Source organism: Heptranchias perlo, chromosome 44, assembly GCF_035084215.1.
Source record: "Heptranchias perlo isolate sHepPer1 chromosome 44, sHepPer1.hap1, whole genome shotgun sequence".
Taxonomy (NCBI): Eukaryota; Metazoa; Chordata; class Chondrichthyes; order Hexanchiformes; family Hexanchidae; genus Heptranchias; species Heptranchias perlo.
The window spans coordinates 5,009,307-5,034,032 of NC_090368.1; the positions used below are offsets into that span (position 1 = coordinate 5,009,307).

A 24,726-nucleotide genomic window follows, 5' to 3' on the forward strand; every position below is an offset into this window, starting at 1 on the left:
GACAGAGAGACATAGTGAGAGAGAATGACAGAGACAGAGAGAGACAGAGTGAGACAGAGAGGGAGAGAGTGAGAGAGACAGAGAGAGAGAGACAGAGAGACAGTGAGAGAGACAGAGACAGTGAGAGAGACAGAGAGGGAGAGACAGAGAGACAGTGAGAGAGACAGAGACAGTGAGAGAGACAGAGAGGGAGAGACAGAGTGAGACGGCGAGGGGGAGAGTGAGAGAGACAGAGAGAGAGAGTGAGGGAGACAGAGTGAGACAGAGAGGGAGAGACAGAGTGAGACGGAGAGGTAGAGAGTGAGAGACAGAGAGAGACAGAGTGAGTGAGAGAGAGACAAAGAGAGATAGAGAGAGTGAGAGAGAGACAGAGAGAGAGACAGAGTGAGAGAGACAGAGAGAGACAGAAATGAGACAGAGAGGATGAGACAGAGTGAGATGGAGAGGAAGTGAGGGAGACAGAGAGTGAGAGAGAGACAAACGCAGAGAGAGACAATGAGAAACAGAGTGAGAGAGGCAGAGAGAGAGCGAGAGAGAAAGAGACAGACAGAGAGAGTGAGAGACTCAGAGAGATAGTGAGTGAGAGAGAGAGAGGACTGAGACAGAGAGAGTGAGAGGGAGAGAGAGACAGACAGAGAGAGAGAGGAGAGACAAAGAAAGAGAGATAGAGAGAGAGAGAGAGTGAGAGAGAGAGAGACAAAGACAGAGAGAGAGAGAGACAAAGAGAGAGAGAGAGTGAGAGAGAGAGAGAAAGACAGAGAGAGAGTGAGGGAGACAGAGAGACAGACAGAGAGAGAGAGAGAGACAGAGAGGGAGAGAGTGAGGGAGACAGAGAGACAGACAGACAGAGAGAGAGACAGAGAGGGAGAGAGTGAGGGAGACAGAGAGACAGACAGAGAGAGAGAGAGACAGAGAGGGAAGAGTGAGACAGACAGAGAGAGAGACAGAGAGGGAGAGAGTGAGGGAGACAGAGAGACAGACAGAGAGAGAGAGAGAGACAGAGAGGGAGAGAGTGAGGGAGACAAAATCGAGAAAAGGAAAGAGGGAGATGAAAGACAGAAAAACAAAGAGAGAGAGAGAGACATAGGAAAGAAAATGAGAAACAGAGAGGGAGGGAGGAGACAACGAGGCCGACAGAAGGAAAAGAGGGAGGGAAGACAGAGAGGAGAGGAGAGAGAGAGAGAATGTATTAGAGAGCAGAGACAGAGCCTGGTGTTGGAGGAGGGGAGGGAGTGAGGGGTCAGTGTTAGACATCACCCCTGAACGGCCTGGCTCTAATTTTAAGGTTCTGCCCCCTTGTTCTGGACTCCCCCCACCAGAGGAAATAGATTCTCTCTATCGACCCTATCAAATCCTTTAATCATCTTAAACCCCTCGATTAGATCACCCCTTAATCTTCTACACTCGAGGGAATACAAGTGAGGGATCAGGTGGGACGTGTACACGTGAGGGGTCAGGTGGAACGTGTACATGTGAGGGATCAGGTGGGACGTGTACACGTGAGGGGTCAGGTGGGACATGTACACGTGAGGGATCAGGTGGAACGTGTACACGTGAGGGGGTCAGGTGGGACGTGTACACGTGAGGGATCAGGTGGGACATGTACACGTGAGGGGTCAGGTGGAACGTGTACACGTGAGGGATCAGGTGGAACGTGTACACGTGAGGGATCAGGTGGACGTGTACACGTGAGGGGTCAGGCGGGACGTGTACACGTGAGGGGTCAGGCGGAACGTGTACACGTGAGGGATCAGGTGGAACGTGTACACGTGAGGGATCAGGTGGAACGTGTACACGTGAGGGGTCAGGCGAACGTGTACACGTGAGGGGTCAGGCGGAACGTGTACACGTGAGGGGTCAGGCGGAACGTGTACACGTGAGGGGTCAGGTGGAACGTGTACACGTGAGGGGTCAGGTGGGACATGTACACGTGAGGGATCAGGTGGAACGTGTACACGTGAGGGGTCAGGTGGGACGTGTACACGTGAGGGATCAGGTGGGACATGTACACGTGAGGGGTCAGGTGGAACGTGTACACGTGAGGGATCAGGTGGAACGTGTACACGTGAGGGGTCAGGCGGAACGTGTACACGTGAGGGGTCAGGTGGAACGTGTACACGTGAGGGGTCAGGCGGAACGTGTACACGTGAGGGGTCAGGTGGAACGTGTACACGTGAGGGGTCAGGCGGAACGTGTACACTTTGCGTCATTGCCTTCGAGGGACCTTATTCATTCTTTGCTTCATTGAGTGAGTGAAATGCGGAGCTATATTTAGAGCAGTGTGTCAGCATGGGGTGTACGTGTGAGACTGGGCTTGTTGTTTGACGATAGAGAGTCAGGCAGGAAACTGGGTCTTAGTACAGCGGGGGGATGGGGTGACTCATTTCTCCTCTGTAAACAGGACTCCTGTCCGCCAGGCCGGAGCAGTCACACAGCCCCCTCTCCCCGCACCCCGTCCCGGTCTCAGCCGCTCTCCCCACCCCCCGAGGGGTCACTGACTGACGCTGGCCTGCGGGCTCCACAGACGCTAAGCTCCCCCCGATACCCAATCCAAGGGCCCCTTACTCGAGGGGTGAGCCTCAAGACAGCGATTGTGAGCGGCCTACACGTGTGCAAACACACACACACGCACACGCACGACCACATGCGTGTGCAAACGCGCACGCAAACTCACCCTTGCACACACACGACCACGTGCATGATTACCTACCCCAAACACGCACAGAGACTCATGTGCAAGAGGTGGACAGAGGGAGGGACATCCTACATCCGCATTGGGGGGGGCGGCCTGCAGATATCCACCCGAAAGGCAGTGGGAGGCAGTCGGGGGCCGAAGCCAATGCCGGGGCGCACAGCATCATGGACATGGACGCAGTGCAGGAAGAAGTTCAATGCTTTGACATGAGTGGTCAAGGTAAGTGAGGTCAACTGTCAAGGGCGGTCTCCCGCCAACTGCCCCACGCATTAACCCCCCATCACCCACATACCAACCAAACTCACTCCATCAGTGCTCAACCCTCACCCTACACATCACCACCGTTGCAAGCCGCCCACCCGCGGCTCACGGGCCACACACAAACGGGCAGCTATTCAACCACGACAGGCACATCACCCAGACACGCGTCCCGCTTTCTCGCGGGGAGAAGCTGGCGCGTGTCGGGAGGCAGCGAGTGGCGGTGGGATTTCGCCCCTCGAGCCTGTTCGCCATTCGATCAGACCAGGGTGGACCTGTGACCTCACTCCATACTACCCCGCCTTAGCCCCATATCCCTCGGTTCACAGGAATCGATCAATCTCAGGTTTAACATTCTCAAAGTGAGCGAGCATCAACTGCCATTTGCGAGAGAGCGTTCCAAACATCTCCCACCCTTTGCGTGTAGAAGCATTTCTTAACTTCGCTCCTGCACGTCCTGGCTCTAAATGTTAGGCCATGTCCCCGCGTCCTCATATTGAAATCAGGAGGCCTCCCAAAAACCAGTTACAAATGTCTGGGCAGCCAGAAGCAATAATCCAGCCACTAACCTGTAAATCCTGCCTGGTCCCTTTAAATAACGCCGGTTGGGGGGTCCTCCAGGCCGTCGAAGACACGTTCAGATGGTCGGGTGGTTAAGACTGTGCGTTGAGTTGAGCGTTAATCCCAAAATGGCGTCTATCGCTTTAAATCAGCGTCGTGCATTGATCGAAGCTGGAATCTTGCTTGTGCGTCCAAGACGCCATCTTGGATGTCGAAGAGAGGCCGTGTTGCGCCGAGACAACGGCCCGATTTAGCGCCCGAGATGTTTTGCTGCAGTTGTACAGGGCATTGGTGAGACCACATCTGGAACACTGTGTGCGGTTTTGGTCTCCTTATTTAAGAATGGACATAGTTGCTTTGGAGGCGGTTCAGAGAAGGTTACACTCGACTGATTCCCTGGGATGAGGGGGTTTATCTTATGAGGAAAAGGTTGGACAAGTTGGGCCTGTGTACACTGGAGTTTAGAAGAATGAGAGGCGATCTTATTGAAACATATAAGATCCTGAGGGGACCAGAAGGGGTAGATGCTCCTTCCCTCACTCCCCTCCCTCCTTCCCTCCCCTCACTCCCTCCCTATCTCCCTCCTTTCCTCCCTCCCTGACTCACACCCTCCTTCCCTCACTCTCTCTTTTCCTCCCCTTCCTCCCGCCCCTCGATTTCCTCACTCCCTCCCTCACTCCCTCCTTATCTCCCTCCTTTCCTGCCTCCTCCCTCACTCCCACCTTTCCTCTCCCTCCCCTCCCCACCTTTCTTCTCCCTCCCTCCCCTCCTTCCCTCCCTCACTCCCTCCTTCCCTCCCTCCCCTCCTTCCCTCACTCCCTCCTTTTCTCCTCCCCCTCCTTCCCTCACTCCCTCTTTTCCTCCGTCTCCTTTCCTCCTTCGTTCCTTCCCTCCCTCCCTCTCTCCCTCCCTCCCTCCCCTCACTCCCACCTTTCCTCTCCTCCCTCCCCACCTTTCCTCTCCCTCCCTCCTTCCCTCCTTCCCTCACTCCCTCCTTTCCTCCCTCCCTCCTTCCCTCACTCCCTCTTTTCCTCCGTCTACTTTCCTCCTTCGTTCCCTCTCTCCCTCCCCTCTCCTCCCTCTCTCCCTCCTCCCTCTCTCCCTCCCTCCCTCCCACCTTTCCTCTCCCTCCCTCCCTCCTTCCTCCCTCCCTCCCTCTTCCCTCACTCCCTCCTTTCCTCCCTCCTTCCCTTACCTCACTCCCTCTTTTCCTCCGTCTCCTTTCCTCCTTCGTTCCCTCCCTCCCTCTCTCCCCTCCCCCTCCTCCCTCACTCCCTCCTCCTCCCCTCACCTCCCTACGACCTCGGCGCACTTCCAGCCACGTCAACACGGCCCTGTCAGCACCTGGAGTGATGCCGGGACCGAGCCCCTCACCGACTCCGAGTTCGGGAGAAACTCCCTTCAAACAAACGGGCTATTCCGCCAGGGTTGGGATCAGGGACCGACGAGCTGGTGCAGGTGCCCGCCCGGTGCCAGCAGGGTGGCGTCGCAGTGCCCGCCCGCCATTGTCGAGCCGCCTCCTGTGACACAGCACCGCCACCCGGTGGCGATCGGCCGCAGCTGCCGTTCTCGAAGCCTCTTTGATTGAAATTCAGGGGGGCGAAACCCCAGGGAGAAGAGACTTTTGATTCACCTTCTCTCTCCCGGAGGGGGGAAAAAAATCCCCATAAAGTTATAAAATTAATTGAGAGATGGTTTTCCCAGAGACTCGGGGCAGATTCGGCCCCTCCTCGTTACTGGGGAATTCTTGCGCATCCCCGATTTCCATCGCTCCACCATTGGCGGCCGTGCCTTCAGCCGCCTGGGCCCTAAGCTCTGGAATTCCCTCCCTAAACCTCTCCCCCTCTCTCTCCTCCTTTAAGACGCTCCTTAAAACCTCCCTCTTTGACCGAGCTTTTGGTCACCTGTCTAATATCTCCTTATGTGGCTCGGTGTCAGATTTTGTCTGATAATCGCTCCTGGGAAGCGCCTTGGGATGTTTTACTGCTTTAAAGGCGCTGGATAAATGCAGGTTGTTGTAGACACCTCATGGGGAGGGGAGTCGCACTAAATCCTGTGGCTTCAGACAAGTGAAAACCACTAGGCCTCAACTGGGTACCATTTTAGGCCAGAAGGTCACGGGTTCAAGACTCACCTCCAGGGACGACCGCCCCTAATCCAAGCTGACCCTCCCCGTACTGTCGGGAGCGCCGTGCTGCCGGATCGGGAGATGCTGCGAGTTCTCCCCCTGTGACCTGGGCCACCATTTCTCCCTCGGTCAACACCACCAAAAGAAGGGTTGACCCGTCCTTTATCTCATTGCTGTCTGTGGGATCCTGCTGGGTGCAAAACGCCGGACGAGATGGTTTTTATTGGAAGCGAGGTGCTTCGAGACTCAGCCGGAATCTGGATAAGGGCAAGATTTCCCTTTAACTCTGCTATCGGGAGAGCTGGAGTCCCCACTCAGACTGCGTTTAATCAGCCTTGGCTTGTAGCTTGCCAAGTTCGACAGCAGGTGGCAGTCGTGCCCCACCATGTAATGGTCTCACACAAACTTTTTGTGAGTGTGAGAATGAGTGTGAGAATGAGTGTGAGTGTGCGTGGTGCATCAAACCTACAGCACAGAAACCGGCCATTCGGCCCGACTGCCCTATGCTCCACACGAGCCGCGTGTGTGTGAGTGCGAAACTGCGGAGGGCAGTCACGACGTTTGAGTGTGCAACACGATGACACACTCGCTCAGGAATGGGGAGAGGCAGAATGAGACAGAGAGGAGGATGGAGAAAATGAGAGGGAGAGATTGGAATAGAGAAGATAAAACGCAGGGTTAAAATCGGGCTGTGTGCTGTCAGTAAAGACACAGCTCGTCCAAAATCCCGCTCCGAGTTGAGTGTTTGAGATAAACAAGCCCGAGGTTTCGAGTGGGAGGGAGCAGAAAACAAGATTTCAACTCAACTGGCAATCGAGAGAGAGACAGAGAGACAGAGAGTCACGTCCAACTGCCCTGGATTAGATTATATGTGAAAATGAGCTTCTGGCTACATGAGAGAGAGAAAGAGAGAGAGAGGGAAAGAGAGGGAAAGAGAGGGAGAGAGAGAGAAAGAGAGAGAGAGAAAGACAGAGAGAGAAAGAGAGCGAGAGAGAAAGAGAGAGAGCGAGAGCGAGAGAAAGAGAGAGAGAGAGAGCGAGAGAAAGAGAGAGCGAGAGAGCGAAGGAGAGCAAGAGAAAGAGCGAGAGAGAGCAAGAGAAAGAAAGAGAGAGAGAGAAAGAAAGAGAGAGAGAGAAAGAGAGAGAGAAAGAGAGAAAGAATAAGTGCGAGAGAGAGAGAGTGAGTGAGACAGAGAGAGAGAGAGATAAAGGGAGTGCGAGAGAGTGAGTGAGACAGAGAGCGCGAGAGAGAGGGAGATAGAGAGAGAGAGACAGAAAGAGAGAACGAGGTGGAGAGACAGAAGGAGGGAGGGAGTGAGTGAGAGAGAGAAAGAGAGAGAGAGGGAGAGAGAGAAACGGAGGTATAGAGTGAGAGCGAGGGGCTCCTCACAGCCCTGCTGCTGTCCATTGACCAACTCCCGATACTGAAGCTGTCACAATCACATCTCTTGCTGTAAATCCGTTCGCCCCCCCACCCGGGCCCCTCCCTCAGTGCCATCACTGCAACTGGTGCCCCCGTGACTCCTGCCCCTCCCTCTGGTCATATAGAGACCCACACACCCCCCACCCCGCCCGACTCCCCACTTTATCATCCCACCTCCCCACCAGCTTTCTCCTGCACCCCCCCCTCACTTTAACTACAGTCTCACGCCCGGCCTCCGCTACCTCACCTGCGGGGTCCCGTCCACTGACCTTCGGCCGGCTATTCAACTGTGGAAGGCATCACAGTCCTGTCCGCGGCCTCTTCTGAGCCGAGGTGGACGGGCAGCGATGGGGGAGGGGGCTGTCCCGTTAACCCCACCCCCGCCTCTCTCCCCCCACCCCCTCCCCCGCATTCAACCCAGCGGTCCTGAGGCCAACTATAACAGGCCAACGGGCTTCTGTCAGGCCGAGAATGGAGCCGGGGCCTGCTCTGGTGCTCAGTACCACGTGAGGAGGAGGGGGTCGTGTGCTTACAAAGCCGGGCGTCAGGGTGAGCTGGCTGGGGGTGGTTTGCTGGAGGAGAGTGAGGCTAAGGGGGTTATGCCGAAGCCTGTACTACCAGGTAAACAGGCCACACCTCAGTGAGTCATCGGACTAAAGGAGGGCCGCAGGATGTTCCATTCCCACCCCAGGCGTCCGTGAGAAAGTAATTGTTAAATCATTATTAACCAACACGCCCTCTACACACGCAACACAGGGTTAGATACAGAGTAAAGCTCCCTCTACACTGTCCCATCAAACACTCCCAGGGCAGGTACAGGGTTAGATACAGAGTAAAGCTCCCTCTACACTGTCCCATCAAACACTCCCAGGGCAGGTACAGGGTTAGATACAGAGTAAAGCTCCCTCTACACTGTCCCATCAAACACTCCCAGGACAGGTACAGCACGGGTTAGATACAGAGTAAAGCTCCCTCTACACTGTCCCGTCAAACACCTCAGTACTGGGCACGGGGAGCGTCGGCCTGGACTATGAGCTCAAGTCTCTGGAGTGGGGGCTCGAACCCCTGGCCTTCTGTCTCCGAGGTGGGAGAGAGTGCTGGACATAAGATGCAGCCCCTCGGGGGGGGGGTGGGGTGGGGGTGAGGGACGGAGGGCGGCCCCAGTGAGTGTGGGACTCGCCCTCCAGTGAGAGTCGCCGGGGAGGGAGAGAGAGGCGGAGAGGTGGGAAAAGTCATCGGAGACGCAGTAACCGAATAAAATCACAGCTCACGATCGCCTGGAATCATTGCTCGTTTAATAATTATACCAGGGCTTTGATCTCACAGCAACCAGAAGACAAATACTTTACAAACAGAGGCCAGGACAGATCCCAGCAAATTCACAGATGTTTAGAAAGCTTTTATCTTTCTAAAAAACACACTCACACTCACTCACACTCACACTCACACTCACTCACACTCACACTCACACTCACTCACACTCACTCACCCCTTTCGAACAGGAAAGGTGCATCAGCGCAGCTACATCGGGCGATGAGCAGGTGGCATCGTCAGGTCCCCGCGATCCCATCGGGAGTGACCGATGCCAATGGCCTCAGCTTAAACCCCAATTTACTTCCCGCTGACCCACTGCCCCCACCCAGCAGAGGGTACCGCCCTCCCGTATCTCCCCCTGCACCCCCCTCTCTCTCTCTCTCTCTCTCTCCCGCCCCCCCACCCCGGGCTAAAGAGGTGACCCTGGGCAGCCAGAGCTGGCGGACTATTCGACTGTCCCAATCACCCCGCGTCTGTGGTAACGTTCCTGGCAGCTCAGGGGGTCGGGACATTTGCCGATTGCCCCCTGTAAACCCGCCCCCTCCTGCCTCTGTGGAGAACTTTTTATTTTGTTTCATTCCCAGAGTTACAAACCCCCGAGCTGCTGTGGCTGCTTCTTTTCTGTCCCAGTGAAGAGCCTTTCGACACCGGACGTGATACGATTATTCTGTACAGTATTTACACTGTTCACTACTGTGTACCTCCTCCCACTGCCCGTTCATTGATTGATCACTGCGAGGGACAAGGGAGGTCTGTTATATCCCAGGATATATCAATCGTTTAACTCCCTCTACACTGTCCCGTCAAACACTCCCAGGGCAGGTACAGGGTTAGATACAGAGTAAAGCTCCCTCTACACTGTCTCATCAAACACTCCCAGGGCAGGTACAGGGTTAGATACAGAGTAAAGCTCCCTCTACACTGTCCCATCAAACACTCCCAGGGCAGGTACAGGGTTAGATACAGAGTAAAGCTCCCTCTACACTGTCTCATCAAACACTCCCAGGGCAGGTACAGGGTTAGATACAGAGTAAAGCTCCCTCTACATTGTCCCGTCAAACACTCCCAGGGCAGGTACAGGGTTAGATACAGAGTAAAGCTCCCTCTACACTGTCTCATCAAACACTCCCAGGGGCAGGTATAGGGTTAGATACAGAGTAAAGCTCCCTCTACACTGTCCCGTCAAACACTCCCAGGGCAGGTACAGGGTTAGATACAGAGTAAAGCTCCCTCTACACTGTCTCGTCAAACACTCCCAGGGCAGGTACAGGGTTAGATACAGAGTAAAGCTCCCTCTACACTGTCCCATCAAACACTCCCAGGGCAGGTACAGGGTTAGATACAGAGTAAAGCTCCCTCTACACTGTCCCATCAAACACTCCCAGGGCAGGTACAGGGTTAGATACAGAGTAAAGCTCCCTCTACACTGTCCCGTCAAACACTCCCGGGGCAGGTACAGGGTTAGATACAGAGTAAAGCTCCCTCTACACTGTCCCATCAAACACTCCCAGGGCAGGTACAGGGTTAGATACAGAGTAAAGCTCCCTCTACACTGTCCCATCAAACACTCCCGGGGCAGGTACAGGGTTAGATACAGAGTAAAGCTCCCTCTACACTGTCCCGTCAAACACTCCCAGGGCAGGTACAGGGTTAGATACAGAGTAAAGCTCCCTCTACACTGTCCCATCAAACACTCCCGGGGCAGGTACAGGGTTAGATACAGAGTAAAGCTCCCTCTACACTGTCTCATCAAACACTCCCAGGGCAGGTACAGGGTTAGATACAGAGTAAAGCTCCCTCTACACTGTCCCGTCAAACACTCCCAGGGCAGGTACAGGGTTAGATACAGAGTAAAGCTCCCTCTACACTGTCCCATCAAACACTCCCGGGGCAGGTACAGGGTTAGATACAGAGTAAAGCTCCCTCTACACTGTCTCATCAAACACTCCCAGGGCAGGTACAGGGTTAGATACAGAGTAAAGCTCCCTCTACACTGTCCCGTCAAACACTCCCAGGGCAGGTACAGGGTTAGATACAGAGTAAAGCTCCCTCTACACTGTCCCATCAAACACTCCCGGGGCAGGTACAGGGTTAGATACAGAGTAAAGCTCCCTCTACACTGTCTCATCAAACACTCCCAGGGCAGGTACAGGGTTAGATACAGAGTAAAGCTCCCTCTACACTGTCCCGTCAAACACTCCCAGGGCAGGTACAGGGTTAGATACAGAGTAAAGCTCCCTCTACACTGTCCCGTCAAACACTCCCAGGGCAGGTACAGGGTTAGATACAGAGTAAAGCTCCCCCTACACTGTCCCATCAAACACTCCCAGGGCAGGTACAGGGTTAGATACAGAGTAAAGCTCCCTCTACACTGTCCCGTCAAACACTCCCAGGGCAGGTACAGGGTTAGATACAGAGTAAAGCTCCCTCTACACTGTCCCGTCAAACACTCCCAGGGCAGGTACAGGGTTAGATACAGAGTAAAGCTCCCTCTACACCGTCCTATTTCCGCACAGGGAATTCCTGGACAATTAGCCTCTCCGTGACCCCCAGTTGTGGGTTAAAGTCTCACTCGATGCCCAGTCACTAACTCAGGCCTCAAATCCCAGGGGTCATGGGTCAAAGTTCAGGGAGGAAAAAGGGGCCTCTTCCACCCTCATTATTTTTTTTTTAGGAATCCGTTGCCAGGGAGATGGGAAGGAGGTCCGAGGGACGATTCGATGGGCTAGCATCATGGCGACGGGCCGAGTAATCCCCCTCGGACCTCAAATTTCAGCCCTTCATTCCGTTTCTGGGGAGAGGTGGGATCGGGCGGCACGTTGAGGGGTTGCGGGTCGACGTGTGAGAACGTGAGGTGTGGGGGCAGAGCGGGAGGGGGACGAGGCCTCGTTCAGGTCACTGCTCTCCAAAGCTGTGCCGCCCGAGGAGGCCCCAGCTCGGCCCGGGGAGCGGGGTGGAGGCGGGAGGCGGCCATTTTTCGTTCTTCTCCTGGTGGGAGGCGGCACAGGAGGAGGCCACTCGGCCCGTCGAGCCTGTGCTGCGTCCCGTAGTGCCCTCTGCCTCAATAAGGCACACCGACACCGCGGTTCACGTAACGTGACTGGCTGCGGGAAATCTCCAATCCCAGCGATGCTTATCGACAGCCAACAGGAATTCGGGTCGAGGTTCCCATTTCGACAGTCGCATCTCTGAAATCTTGCCTGTCCCCCCCTCTTTTCAGTGACGATCGATAGCTAAGCGACAGAGACGGTAGTCCTGTCACTCCCGTCTTTCTGGGACTGACTGACTCGAATAAGTCTCCCGCCGCCCCCCCCCCAAGAATAACGGCAGCCATTTTGCTGCTCCGGTTGCCCCGCCAATCGCGTGCCAGCGGGCGGCGCGGGCGCGCGAGGCGACCTGAGAAACCCAGGTCAAGGGTCGAAGCGCAAGACATCGCACAAAGGTTAAAGAAGGAGGTTTGGGCAGCGCGGAGGGTCGGAGGCGCTAATATTCTCTCATACTTTATTGGTTCCGCTTCTCTTCCTCATGCCCCTCCTTTCCCCCCCCACCCTGGAAGGGGAGCGGGGCAGAGTCACGTTAATTGGCGCGTTTTTGAGGCCTCCTACGGCAGGCTTTTGGCCTGCTCGCCCTCACGTGGACCCTGGGCAGGGGGGAGGGAGGAGGGGGTACAATTTACAGAGAAAAAGGGGAGAGTAAGTGGTCTTTCTTTTGAAATGAAAAGAAATAGTGGGAAGAAAAGGCCATTCTGCCCAACTCAATAAGCCTACAAGAGCATCGTTATCACCATAGCAACCGGGACTGACTCATTAACTTAACGGTAATTAATAACACTCTCGTCTGGCTCGGTTTCAAAGAATTATTTCCTTTGGTTTTAATTAGTTTAGAAGAATCATTGTGATGATCAAATGTTCCCAATTTATGACCTCCTCCTCTCTCCCTCCTTCCCTCCCTTCCTCGAGTGCTGATATTTTCTCTCTCTATGCAAATCAGATGTAGACGTGGTGTTATTACTGTTATTTTTACAAAAACTAGGGGGATTCTGAGATGAATTAAAAGGAGCTGGAACCGTAACGTAATGCGAGGGATGTGGCTTTTCGTCGAACGTATGCGAAAATTCAACTGGTACTCGAAGGCTTTTGAGGGGCGAGAGTCTCTCCGAGATGGCAAGTTTGGCGAAAACCATCGCCCGTTTAAATCGGATAAGTGAGGCTCTCCTGGCTCGGGGACAATCTGCACCGCCCGGGGTTGTTACGGGGCCCTGGGAAAATCCCAGGCTGGGATCCGGGCCTGCTCTGAGTGAAAAGCCAAGCTCGGGGTTGCCAACCCTCCAGGATTGGCCTCCGACCTCTGGCAGGGAGCAAAAAAAAAAAACCCGGGGAGGATAGCCACGGAGGTGGGGGGGTGGGGGGGGGTTAAAAGTAAAAATGGTGTTTTCTTCGAATTGCTTTTGTTTGTTGGAGGTGGAAAGAAGGGCGTGTTTGACTGACAGTCGAGAAACGTCCAATCGGGTCACGAAGAGACTGCTCGCTTTTCCGATTGGCCGTGGTGGGGGTGGGGGCGAGGGGGGTCCGGGAATGACGGGCGACCAATGGCGGGAGAGTGTGGCGGAGGGGTGGAGGCGGGAGGTCATGTGGTGGATCTTGCTGGGGTACGTCCAACCGGAGTTGGCGTCTCTACGGGCCAGTGACGGCTACAATGGTGTCTCCCCCTCCTCCCTTCCCTCTCCCCCTCCTCCCTTCCCTCTCCCCCTCCCCACATCAACGCCAGAGACCCTCCACCCGTCGATCACCTCATGGTCAACCTTCCGCGACCGAACCCGAAAAGGGGCAGCGGGAATTTCGAGTGGTCAGTTTGCGGACACGGTGCGAGTTGAATTCAAAATTGTCGATTCAGTCAGGACAATCGTTATTCAGGATTAAAAGAAAAACCATCGCGAAAGGTTCGAAGGAGTTTCGTTCATAGTTCGGAGGTGACATCGGAAGCAGCCCTACGAATCGCTGAGCCCAGTTGGGGTCGGAGGGCCCGATTTCCACCTCCCCGACCGAGCGGCCGTTTAAAGCTCGCCAATTCAGACCGTGGCTCGCCTACACGACCAGGAGGCACCTCGACGCTCCCCTCGGGCACACTCGAGGGGTCCTCAGGAATTGAACCAATGGAAAATTGCCAGTCGCGGGGGGGTGGGGAAGGGGGCGGAAAATTAATTGGCCACCAAACCCAAACGCGGGCCCTCTCAAAACGGCCAACCCGTCCGCCGGCCAACAGAATGTTCTCTCTCTCTCTCTCTCTCTATCTCCACCCCCCTCCCATCTCCATCCGCGCAAGATTCGAAAAACTGAGCGTCTTCGGCCCCGGGGACATTGGAGGCGGGGCTGACGCGTGAGGAGGCCTCTTGTGGAGGCCCACGGGAGCGGGCCGTTGCCTGACGCGGTCTCAGAAGGTTGGAACTAACTCCAGGGGGGCCTCGCCATTGACCAAGTTTGCCGCAAAGCACAGAGTCCCTTTTGACTTTCAATCGTTTGGCTTTGGAAGAGTTTGAGATGCCGACAGCACCTTGGTTTCCCGTAAACGGCTACGTTGTCACGTGTAACGTCATCGTCGAGGACCGCAAGACACCAATAAGCTGCCTCGGCCTTTCCAGCAGAAGTCTATCGAGGACTATCAGAAGAGCTCTCTTCATTGTGAAGAATACAAGTGTCTTCCTCTGCTTCGCATCAAAAGGTCCCTTTTTTTTTTGGAGAAGGTCCTGAGCTGGGCGACGATGGGCCATTCTCCGGAAGCCTCTTGGGGGTTTTCTTGTAAACCCCATCGAAGGCGAGGAGCCCACCCCCATTTCCCTCGGTGCCATTTCCACTCCCCCGACCCTCCGTCGTCTCCTCGCCTTCTGGACGGCGTCTCCCGCCCGTCATCGCCAACCCTCGTCCAGAGCAGCGGGAGGAGGCCGTTCAGATCCTCCAGCCCGATTCTGGCCGGTCAATCAGGACCCGAGTGCCAGCCCAGCCTCCATCTTGCTCAAACTGGGGAGGTGTTTGGAGCTTTGCAGGGCGAGCGAAGGCCCAAAAGGGTCAAACATCTGGAGGGTGAGATTGATCCAATGACCAAATTGTGATGCCCCTGTTTTAATGACGCTTTACTCTTCTGCTGAGTCAGGGTAAGGGGCCTGGGGGGGGAAATAGCGGTGGGACGTCTTTGTAGCGTGGACGATAAAGACCTGAGAGTGGAATCTTAGTGTCGCAGAAGTCCACGAGACTCCAATGGATGTCCAGCCGGTCTGTCGGTTCAGAAACAACTCTTCAATACATTGCGTAGCACGGCTCTGGAGAACGCATGTTGGTGTCCCCACCTAGGACCTGGGCGGCCCTTCGTTCTTAAGTCGTGAGGCCCGAGCATTTGCGGGGAGGCCTCCAACACCAATGTCAGATGCACTCGCCGCCCTTATTGGTTGTAGGTGTTTGAGGGGCTGGTGGGTGATTGGTCTGGACCGAGCGCTGGCTTGGGCGGGACCTCGGGCTTGCTGGGGGTAGTTCTCAGGGCCCCTGGGCGAGACGAGGAGCCCCTGTGCCAATCTGAGGGGCTGGTCGACTCGGCCTGCAGCAGAGGAGCCCCCCGGGCCTGGCTGAAGCTGTTTTTCTTTGCCAGTCCGGGGCCGGCGGGAGTGGCCTTGGGGAAGGTGGCGAGGGAGTGCCGCTGGGAGGGAGGTCTAGCCGGGCGCTCCTGGGGGCAGGGGCCTGGCGGGACCTCCAGCCTCCGGGCCAAGCTATCCCGGGGCAGGGTGGAGGAGGTGTAATAGGCCGCGTTCTCCAGGTCGGGCACTCTGGGCAGCGCACGCCCAGCCTGAGGGGCATCGCCGGCGGCCCTGGGGCTGACGCTCATCTCGTGGAGGTGCTTGAGGAGCTCGTCCAGAGTGCTGATGTCCACCGCCTTCGAGGGGAGGTCGTCCGGGAACGGATAGCCAACTCGGCGGATCTTCTCCAGGTCCCCGCGGTCCGCAGTCCTGGAGAGGGAGAGATCCCGGCCGTGAGCGTTGTTGGGGAGGACCACAGCGCTTGGTATGAGGAAAGCCTGGGGGGCGCAGGGGCGAGGGGATGGGCTGGTCGCCCTGAGGCTCCTCACGTTGACGTCTTTGGCATTGCCGCGACTCTTCTCCCACTGGCTCCGGAAAGGCTTCACGTTCTTGGCGGGCAGCTCGGGCGTGGAGTCAGGGGTGGGCAGTGCCGCCAGCTCGGGGTGGCGCAGTCGGCCGTCTTTCAGCGGGACCCCGGCGTCGCAGTCCACCAGGAGGCTGGCGTACACCTTGGCCGGGTGGCCCTCCATCTTCCCCTCCTTGGGCGGGCCGTCCAGCAGGCCGCTGAGCTTGGTGAGGGTGGGCAGCGAGACGGTGTGGGAGAGGGCCGTCTCGGAGTCCTTGCCCGGCCTCTTGGCCTTGCCCAGCGCCCGGCTGCAGTAGCAGGAGAGGACCAGGCCCGACAGGAAGGCCCCGAACAGGAAGGCCAAGACGGTGCAGGCAATCAGGAAGTTAATGTGGACATTTTGGTTCCCCTCGTGCAAATCCACTTCCTTCCTCACTCCTAAAGAACAAAACAAAAACCGTAGAATTACATCGAGTTTACAGCGTAGAAACAGGCCATTCGGCCCAACTGGTCTATGCTCCACACGAGCCTCCTCCCTCCCTACTTCATCTCACCCTATCAGCAGATCCTTCTACTCCTTTCTCCCTCGAGCTTCCCCTTAAATCCATCTGTGTTATTCCCCTCAACCACTCCATGTGGGAGTGAGCTCCACATTCTCACCACTCTCTGGGTAAGGAAGTTTCTCCTGAATTCCCCATTGGATTTATTAGTGACTCTCTTACATTTACGGCCCCCACCTTAAGCCCCCTTAAAAGATATGAGACATCGACAGAAGTCTTGAGATGGATTGGAACCAACAAGATTAAGTTTGGTTTCTTGAGATAGTCTTTAGATGTTCCACTTTGTTCTTATGAAGAGACGTTCCTTCCCCCCGCCCCATCTCCCCTTTAAGATATTTTACCCTTTTCCCCGTTTGGGATGTAGCTACACCCCCACCCCGTGCCCCCGTTCACAGAGTTGGCCGACCTTCCGACCAGCATCTTCCAACGTTGCTCTGAAACCGACCTCGAGGAGGTGATCAAGAGCAGACCCATGGACACCTCTCCCTCCGACTACTTGGGGACGGCCTTGAGCTCTGACAGTGGCACGGCTGAGATAAGGAACTCAGTGTCCCTCCCCGGCTACGTGGAGAGGGGGCTTCACTGTCTGGCGAGAACCCAGTGACACTTTGAGGGATGGAATCTCCCTCAATTTTAGCCATTTTCCTTCATGGCTTCGATGGGAGAGTTGGGGGACTGGAGGGATGGGAGATTCAATGGGAGAGTTTGGGTATTGGAGGGATGGGCTTTGATGGGAGAGTTGGGGGATTGGAGGGATGGGATTCGATGGGAGAGTTGGGGGATTGGAGGGATGGGAGATTCAATGGGAGAGTTTGGGTATTGGAGGGATGGGCTTTGATGGGAGAGTTGGGGGATTGGAGGGATGGGATTCGATGGGAGAGTTGGGGGATTGGAGGGATGGGCTTCGATGGGAGAGTTTGGGTATTGGAGGGAGGGGCTTCAATGGGAGAGTTTGGGTATTGGAGGGATGGGCTTTGATGGGAGTGTTTGGGTATTGGAGGGAGGGGCTCTCATGGATTCCTTGTTACCAATGGGCTAGTGGGAGAATTGGAGGTGGGGTGTGGTTGGTGATGGATTGAGAGCCACCTCAAACGGCGGCACCGAGTGGCCGATTTTGAAACAGCACCGGGGGGGGGGTTTGGCCTTTGACCTTGCCTGCAGCGATTACTCGATGGAGGAGATGAGGGGCTTTGACCATAAACCTCCTGAAGAGACCAAGGGAAAAACACAATTGTTTCGCACAAAATTACACCGATAAACCAAGAAGCAGAGGATAACATGCTCATGTTCAGGTTACATTTGTCGTACAATGCCTCATTAAAACCCGTCAACTTTGGGAAACCATTACAGGCAAACTTCATGTAGTTGGGATATCGGAGCAGAGCATTATGGTAGCTGGGAGAGAGGCGACATATCCAAGATGGCAGACACACCCGGGGATAAGCGGTTCGACCTAGCTACGCGCCTAAAGGCCCTGAGTGTTATCGATTATTTGTTCTCCGCAAGTCAAAAGGGGGGCGCGGGAGTGGAGGGTCACTGAAAGGCTTCCCCCCTCTCCCTCATCTCCTCCCACCCCACCCCAGGGCCTTTAGGATTTAGTACCCAGACAGGACACAAAAAGCAGCCAGCCAGCCAAGGGCCCCCGTATCGAAGGGGTTCTGTCGCGAGTGACCCGCCCATTGAATGACAAAGCTCCTGTGGACCAGCATTCAAGTCCAAAAACTCCGGGAATCTTTCCTTCCGGGAAAAGCAGGAGGGAGGCCCGCACTCTGGAAAGATTGAGGCCCCTGCTAACGAAATCAGAGAGACCGCGCCCAGATTTTATCCCGCCCTCTGTTGGCGGTTTTCTTGGGGTTAGAGTTAGTAGAGGGAGTGGGGGAGGAGGAGGCAGCCGGAACATTCCTTCAGTGAAGAGACAAGTCAGCTCAAAAAAAGCAACGGCCAGCAACACCGCCATGCAGGACCTCCACGGGAGGCAAGACCCTCAAAGCATCGCGGTGGGATTGAGCGGAGAAAGGACTGACCTCAACAAGTCTACACTGCCTCGAAAGCCCACCTCGTCCCAAGACGTGATTGCCGCTCCCCTATCTGAGCAGGCTCTTCCAATCCCTCCCGTGTAGAGTGCTACCTCCTCCTCCTCTGACAGTTGATTACTCCCTCGGACCTGGTCTTTCCGTCCTCGATGAGAACGTTTGCTCCCTCCCTCCGTTTCAGCGGTCCCGCTCTCTGGGCAGCTCTCCTGTCAACTGGAGGCCAATTTCGGACGAGGGGTTAAACGGAGGCCCAGTCTCCTGCTCGGGCGGACGTTGAAGGTCCCACAGTCAGGGCCCCATCTCAACTTTCCTGCCTTGTTCCTCCAACGTTCCAAATCCCCACCCTGACCGACACTCTCTGCCTCAAACCTCCTGCACAGGAACAGGAGGAGGCCTCAGCCCCATATCCCTTAAAACCTTTGGTTAACAAAAATCGATCAATCTCAGGTTCCCCTTAATATCTTGAAAACCTCGATCAAATCACCCCTCAGTCTCCTAAATTCAAGGGGATGTGACCCTAGTTTGTGTAATCGCCCCTCGCAACTTAACGCTTGGAGTTCAGATACCATTCCAGTAAATCTACACCGCACGCCCTCCAAGGCCGATATGTCCTTCCTAAGGTGCGGTGCCCAGAACTGAACGCAGTATCTCCAGATGGGGTCTGACCAGGGCTGTAGCATGACCTCTTCCCCCTTGTACTCTGATTCTCTACTCCCTCAACATCCTCGCTGAGTCGCAAACCAGACTCGTTGTACTGTCTCCTGCTCCAACTCGTTCTCCCTCGGAGCCTCAAAACCGAAGGGACTCCTCACCTCCCTCGGTCTCACCCTCAACCGACATTCACCAGGCCTGTACGAGCTCGACCTCATTGACCCGGTCGACTCTGCCTTTCCCCTCACCCACCCCACCCCCACTCTTTTCGGCCTTGCTAACGTCCCCCACTGTGGGCCTCCCCCCGAATTTCTCACTGGAAGAATTTCAGCCAAATTCTGACTGTTTGGCACGCGCCTGACCCTTGACCTTGAAAGCCATTTCCTCTATTTTGACGCTGCTTCTCCTATTCCTGTCACCCCGGGCGAGGTCGAGGCCACAAACTAACTTCCCCGTTGAAGAGGGAGTTCCCTATCTCGCCCTGCGAGCATCATAAGGGACAGGAGGCGGCCGTTCAGCCCCTCGGGCCTGCTCCGCCCTCCAGTCAGATCGCGGCTGATCTGTACCTCACCTCCATTGACCTGCCTTGGCTTCCCTATCTCTCGATACCCTGACCCAACAAAAATCTATCCATCTCAAGCCTTCAAAGCTCCAGTTGACCCCCAGCATCCACTGCCTTTTGCGGGGGGAGAGAGTTCCAGATTTCCACTCCCCTGATTTTGGGCCTAGCTCTAACTTTAAGATTACGCCCTGCTTTGTCCTTCATCCCCCTCTCCCTCCCAATAGTTTCTCCGTCTCTCCCCTATCGAACATCTGGGGTAATTTAGGTGGTGGTTTCGGGGGGGGAATTATCGCAGAGCGTCACGTAACATTATCACACTTTGCGTTTCCCTCCCCTGCAGAAAGCCCCCCCTTTTCGGGCACCTCAGTTGCCATGGCAACTTTCATTTACGCTCACTCGACAACCCGCCCCCTCAATCAAACCAAACCTTAATTCTCTCTTGACGTGCGGCCTTGAACTCTTAGTTGACCCTACGATCTGCAATTAAAACCCAACGTCGTCACCAATTCTTGATTGACCTCCTCTCTTCTCCTGCCCTCGTTGACCGCCCGGCGGCCCTTGACCCCTGACCCTTTTTTTGGTTCTCGCGGCCAAAGGCAAGTTCTTCTCCCCCGCTCAATCCCACAGTGCGGTTGGAAATCGGCCGCCTCTGGACTGGACGCGGCCCCTTACCCAGAGTGTTCAAACCGTAGAGGAGGGTGGGAGACACGCCACCAACACCCAAGGTCACGCTGACATCTCCAACGGCAACGCTCGGTGGCTGGCCCGCTCCCCTGTGGACTTTCGTGTCATTGGCTGTGCCGGAAACTGTGGGCGGGGCTCCCCCTGCATCGACAAATCAACAATCAACAACCAGCTGAGCCACGGTGGGGGCGGGGAGGGTGACACCAGGCGGCCGCCATTTTGTTTTTCAGTTGGAAAGCATTGGCGCTGTAGATTCCGTTGCCGCGGCGGGATAACCAATGGCGTGAGGGGAGGGAGGGAGGGGTGGTCCTGGGCTCTGACATGGCCGATTCTCCCGCTTTGCCCAGCGGTCTGATCAAGGCGTCATTGGCCATGTTTGAGATGTTACATTGAATTCACAGCACAGAAACAGGCCATTCGGCCCAACTGGTCCGTGCTGGTGTTTATGCTCCTCCCTCCCTGCTTCATCTCACCCTATCAGCATATCCTTCTATTCCTTTCTCCCTTAAGCTTCCCCTTAAATCCATCTCTGTTATTCACCTCAACCACTCCATGTGGGAGCGAGTTCCACATTCTCACCACTCTCTGGGTAAAGAAGTTTCTCCTGAATTCCCCATTGGATTTATTAGTGACTCTCTTATATTTATGGGCCCCTAGTTCTGGTCTCCCCCCACAAGGGGAAACATCTTCTCTACGTCTACCCTATTGAGCCCTTTCATAATCTGAAAGACCTCGACCAGGTCACCCCTCAGTCTTCTCTTTTCTAGAGGAAAGAGCCCCAGCCTGTTCAGTCTTTCCTGATCATTATAACCTCTCAGTTCTGGTATCATCCTTGTTAATCTTTATTGCACCTTCTCCAATGCCTCGATATCCTCCAGTTACTGGTAGAGCCAAGTGGGACAATCGTTATGGCCACTTTCTAAATCTACCTGCAGTCAGCAAGAACCCCGACCCCCCTCCCCAAACCCTCCCTTTCTCCCGGAGAAGGAGCCACCTCATCCTGACACCCACGGTGCCAGTCTTCATCTGTGAACCCAGACCCTGAGGCTATTCAACTAGGGTGAGGCATCACATATTGGTTGAGGGATAAATATTGGACACCGGGGAGAACTCCCCCCTGCTCTCCTTCCAGTAGTGGCCGTGGGATCTTTTACATCCACCTGAGAGGGGCAGATGGGGGCCTCGGTTTAACGTTTCATCCGAAAGACGGCACCTCCGACAGTGCGGCACTCCCTCAGTACTGGGCGCTGGGAGTGTCGGGCCTGGATGACGGGCTCAAGTCTCTGGAGTGGGGGCTCGAACCCACGACCTTCTGACTCAGAGGCGAAAGAGGGAGTGCAGCCCACTGAGTCATGGTCTGACACCCGGATAAAATCCAAGAGCAGGAGGTTTCTGTCCCTAATCCAGAGGCCCTGAGCCCCGCGGTAACCCCTGTTGCTGCCCCTGGGAGAGACCGGCCAGGTTGGCGAACACTAGTGATTCTCCTGGCCTGCGATTGGCTCAGGACCACACAGGGCCGTGCATCTGACCATCGAGCGTTTCATGCAAAGTTGGATTACAAACTAGGCCAGTTCCAAACTGCCGCACGACCCCCCTAGCGACCAGGAGAAAGGTTTGTTTATTTTTCAAACTGACCATGGGCTGAGTCGCGCTGGCTTTTCCGGACTGACGGAGACGCGTCTAAAGGGAAAAAAAGGGAAGAAGAGAAAAAAAGGGAAATCAAAAACAAAATGAGACTGAGGCACAGGCTCACAACTGGGGGATTCAACCCGACCCAATACCCAATGGAACCTGCACCGATCCTCACACAGATTGACCCCCCAGTGGAATGACCCCAATCTGACCCCCAGTGGAATGACCCCAATCTGACCCCCAGTGGAATGACCCCAATCTGACCCCCCAGTGGAATGACCCCAATCTGACCCCCCAGTGGAATGACCCCAATCTGACCCCCCAGTGGAATGACCCCAATCTGACCCCCAGTGGAATGACCCCAATCTGACCCCCAGTGGAATGACCCCAATCTGACCCCCAGTAGAATGACCCCAATCTGACCCCCAATGGAATGACCCCATTCTGACCCCCAGTGGAATGACCCCAATCTGACCCCCAGTAGAATGACCCCAATCTGACCCCCAGTGGAATGACCCCAATCTGACCCCCAGTAGAATGACCCCAATCTGACCCCCAAAGATTGACCCCCAGTAGAATGACCACAATCTGACCCTCAATAGAATGACCCCAATCTGACCCCCAATAGAATGACCCCAATCTGACCCCCAATAGAATGACCCCAATCTGACCCCCAATAGAATGAGCCCAATCTGACCCCCAATAGAATGAGCCCAATCTGACCCCCAATAGAATGACCCCAATCTGACCCCCAATGGAATGACCCCATTCTGACCCCCAACAGATTGACCCCAATCTGACCCCCAATAGAATGACCCCAATCTGACCCCCAATAGAATGACCCCCAGTAGAATGACCCCAATCTGACCCCCAGTGGAATGACCCCAATCTGACCACCAGTAGAATGACCCCAATCTGACCCCCAATAGAATGACCCCAATCTGACCCCCAATAGAATGACCCCAATCTGACCCCCAATGGAATGACCCCATTCTGACCCCCAACAGATTGACCCCAATCTGACCCCCAATAGAATGACCCCAATCTGACCCCCAATAGAATGACCCCCAGTAGAATGACCCCAATCTGACCCCCAGTAGAATGACCCCATTCTGACCCCCAACAGACTGACCCCCAACAGTGAGTGTCAGTATCCTCGGGATAGCTGGGGAGAGACAGAGAAACCAAAGATTTCTCCCCATTTCCCATCTCGACTGGAGCCAAAGTCTTCAGTTCCATTGGCGATTCCTCAGATAATGAAGCAGTCCGAGCCCGCATGGAGCAAGACCTGGACAACATCCAGGCTTGGGCTGTTAGGTGCCAATTAACATTCGGGCCACACAAGACCCAGGCAATGACCATCTCCAACAAGAGAGAGTCTAACCACCTCCACTTGACATTCAACGGCATTACCATCACCGAATCCCCCACCATCAACATCCTGGGGGTCACCATTGACCAGAAACTTAACTGGACCAGCCATATAAATACTGTGGCTACAAGAGCAGGTCAGAGGCTGGGTATTCTGCGGCGAGTGACTCACCTCCTGACTCCCCAAAGCCTTTCCACCATCTACAAGGCACAAGTGAGAAGGACAAGGGCAGCAGGCACATGGGAACAACACCACCTGCACGTTCCCCTCCGAGTCACACACCATCCCGACTTGGAAATATATCGGCCGTTCCTTCATCGTCGCTGGGTCAAAATCCTGGAACTTCCTAACAGCACTGTGGGAGAACCTTCACCACACGGACTGCAGCGGTTCAAGAAGGCGGCTCACCACCACCTTCTCAAGGGCAATCAGGGGATGGGCAATCTTTGGGCACGTATTTTTCACAAAAGAGAGCTTTGTAGGGAGGGTTGAGATGCCACAGTGCACAGTGCCCAGAGACTGTGCGATGAGGAGGTGTTGGCACAGTGACAATCTGGGCAGAATCACATACCTGCGCCCACACACCTGGCACACAGCTCTCGAAAACAACAACTCGATAAGTGACTGGAAAACACGCTCTTGGGACCTGAGCAGGTGGTTAATGGACCCAAGGGGCTGCCTTAACACTGCCGGCAGAATTCACTGTTAGGTTCCGGCCGGGGCAGAGGAAGAGAGAGAGAGAAGGATCGAGAGAGTGAAAGACAGATACAGACGGATAGGGAGACAGAGAGAGAGAGAGACAGATACAGACGGATAGGGAGACAGAGAGAGAGAGAGACAGATACAGACGGATAGGGAGACAGAGAGAGAGAGAGACAGATACAGATGGATAGGGAGACAGAGAGAGAGAGAGACACAGACGGAGAGAGAGAGAGAGAGAGAGACAGATACAGACGGATAGGGAGACAGAGAGAGAGAGATAGAGAGACAGATACAGACGGATAGGGAGACAGAGAGAGAGAGATAGAGAGACAGATACAGACAGAGAGGGAGACAGAGAGAGAGAGAGTCAGAGAGACAGACAGATACAGACGAAGTGGGTGACAGAGAGAGAGAGAGAGAGAGATAAATAAAGGGAGAGAGAAAGACAGAGAGAGATAGAGAGATAGAGAGACAAATACAGTCGGGGAGGGAGAGAGAGAGAGAGAAAGAGGAAGAGACAGACAGATACAGATGAAGAGGGAGGCAGAGAGAGAGATAGAGACAGACAGATACAGACGAAGAGGGAGACAGAGAGAGAGAAAGATAAAGGGAAAGAGAGAAAGACAGAGAGAGACAGAGATAGAGATACAGATGGAGAGGGAGACAGAGAGAGAGAGAGAGAAAGAAAGAAAGAGACAGAGAGAGAGATAGAGAGACAGATACAGATGGAAAGGGAGACAGAGAGAGAGAGACAGACAGATACGGACGAAGAGGGAGACAGAGAGAGAGAGAAAGATAAAGGGAGAGAGAGAGAAAAAGACAGAGAGAGACAGAGAGACAGAGAGAGAGAGAGATAAAGGGAGAGAGAGAGAAAGGCAGAGAGAGACAAAGAGGGAGGCAGAGATGGAGACAGTGAGCAGAGACATTGAGAGAGAGAGAGAGAGAGAGAGGGAGGGCAAGGATGGAGAAAACAGGAGAGAGGCAGATAGGAGAGAAAGAGAGAGCGTTATGGAGAGACAGACAGA

At 55.0% G+C, this 24,726-nt stretch overlaps 1 protein-coding gene across 4 annotated transcripts in view; it reads right to left on the reverse strand.

Annotated features, from left to right (window-relative positions):
- Positions 1 to 8,779: 8,779 nt before the first annotated feature.
- Positions 8,780 to 24,726, reverse strand: part of sema6cb (semaphorin 6Cb) — a 79,471-nt gene continuing 63,524 nt past the window's right edge. The window contains exons 17-19 of one of the 4 annotated variants that reach the window (XM_067975985.1): positions 21,631 to 21,675; positions 19,984 to 20,136; positions 8,780 to 15,943 (exon numbers count right to left, since the gene is read on the reverse strand). In XM_067975985.1, coding sequence (XP_067832086.1) covers positions 14,811 to 15,943; positions 19,984 to 20,136; positions 21,631 to 21,675 — 1,331 coding nt within the window. In that variant the 3' untranslated portion in view covers positions 8,780 to 14,810. The remainder of the gene's footprint in view (positions 15,944 to 19,983; positions 20,137 to 21,630; positions 21,676 to 24,726) is intronic. The other 3 variants (XM_067975986.1, XM_067975987.1, XM_067975988.1) reach the window with 3 other exon arrangements.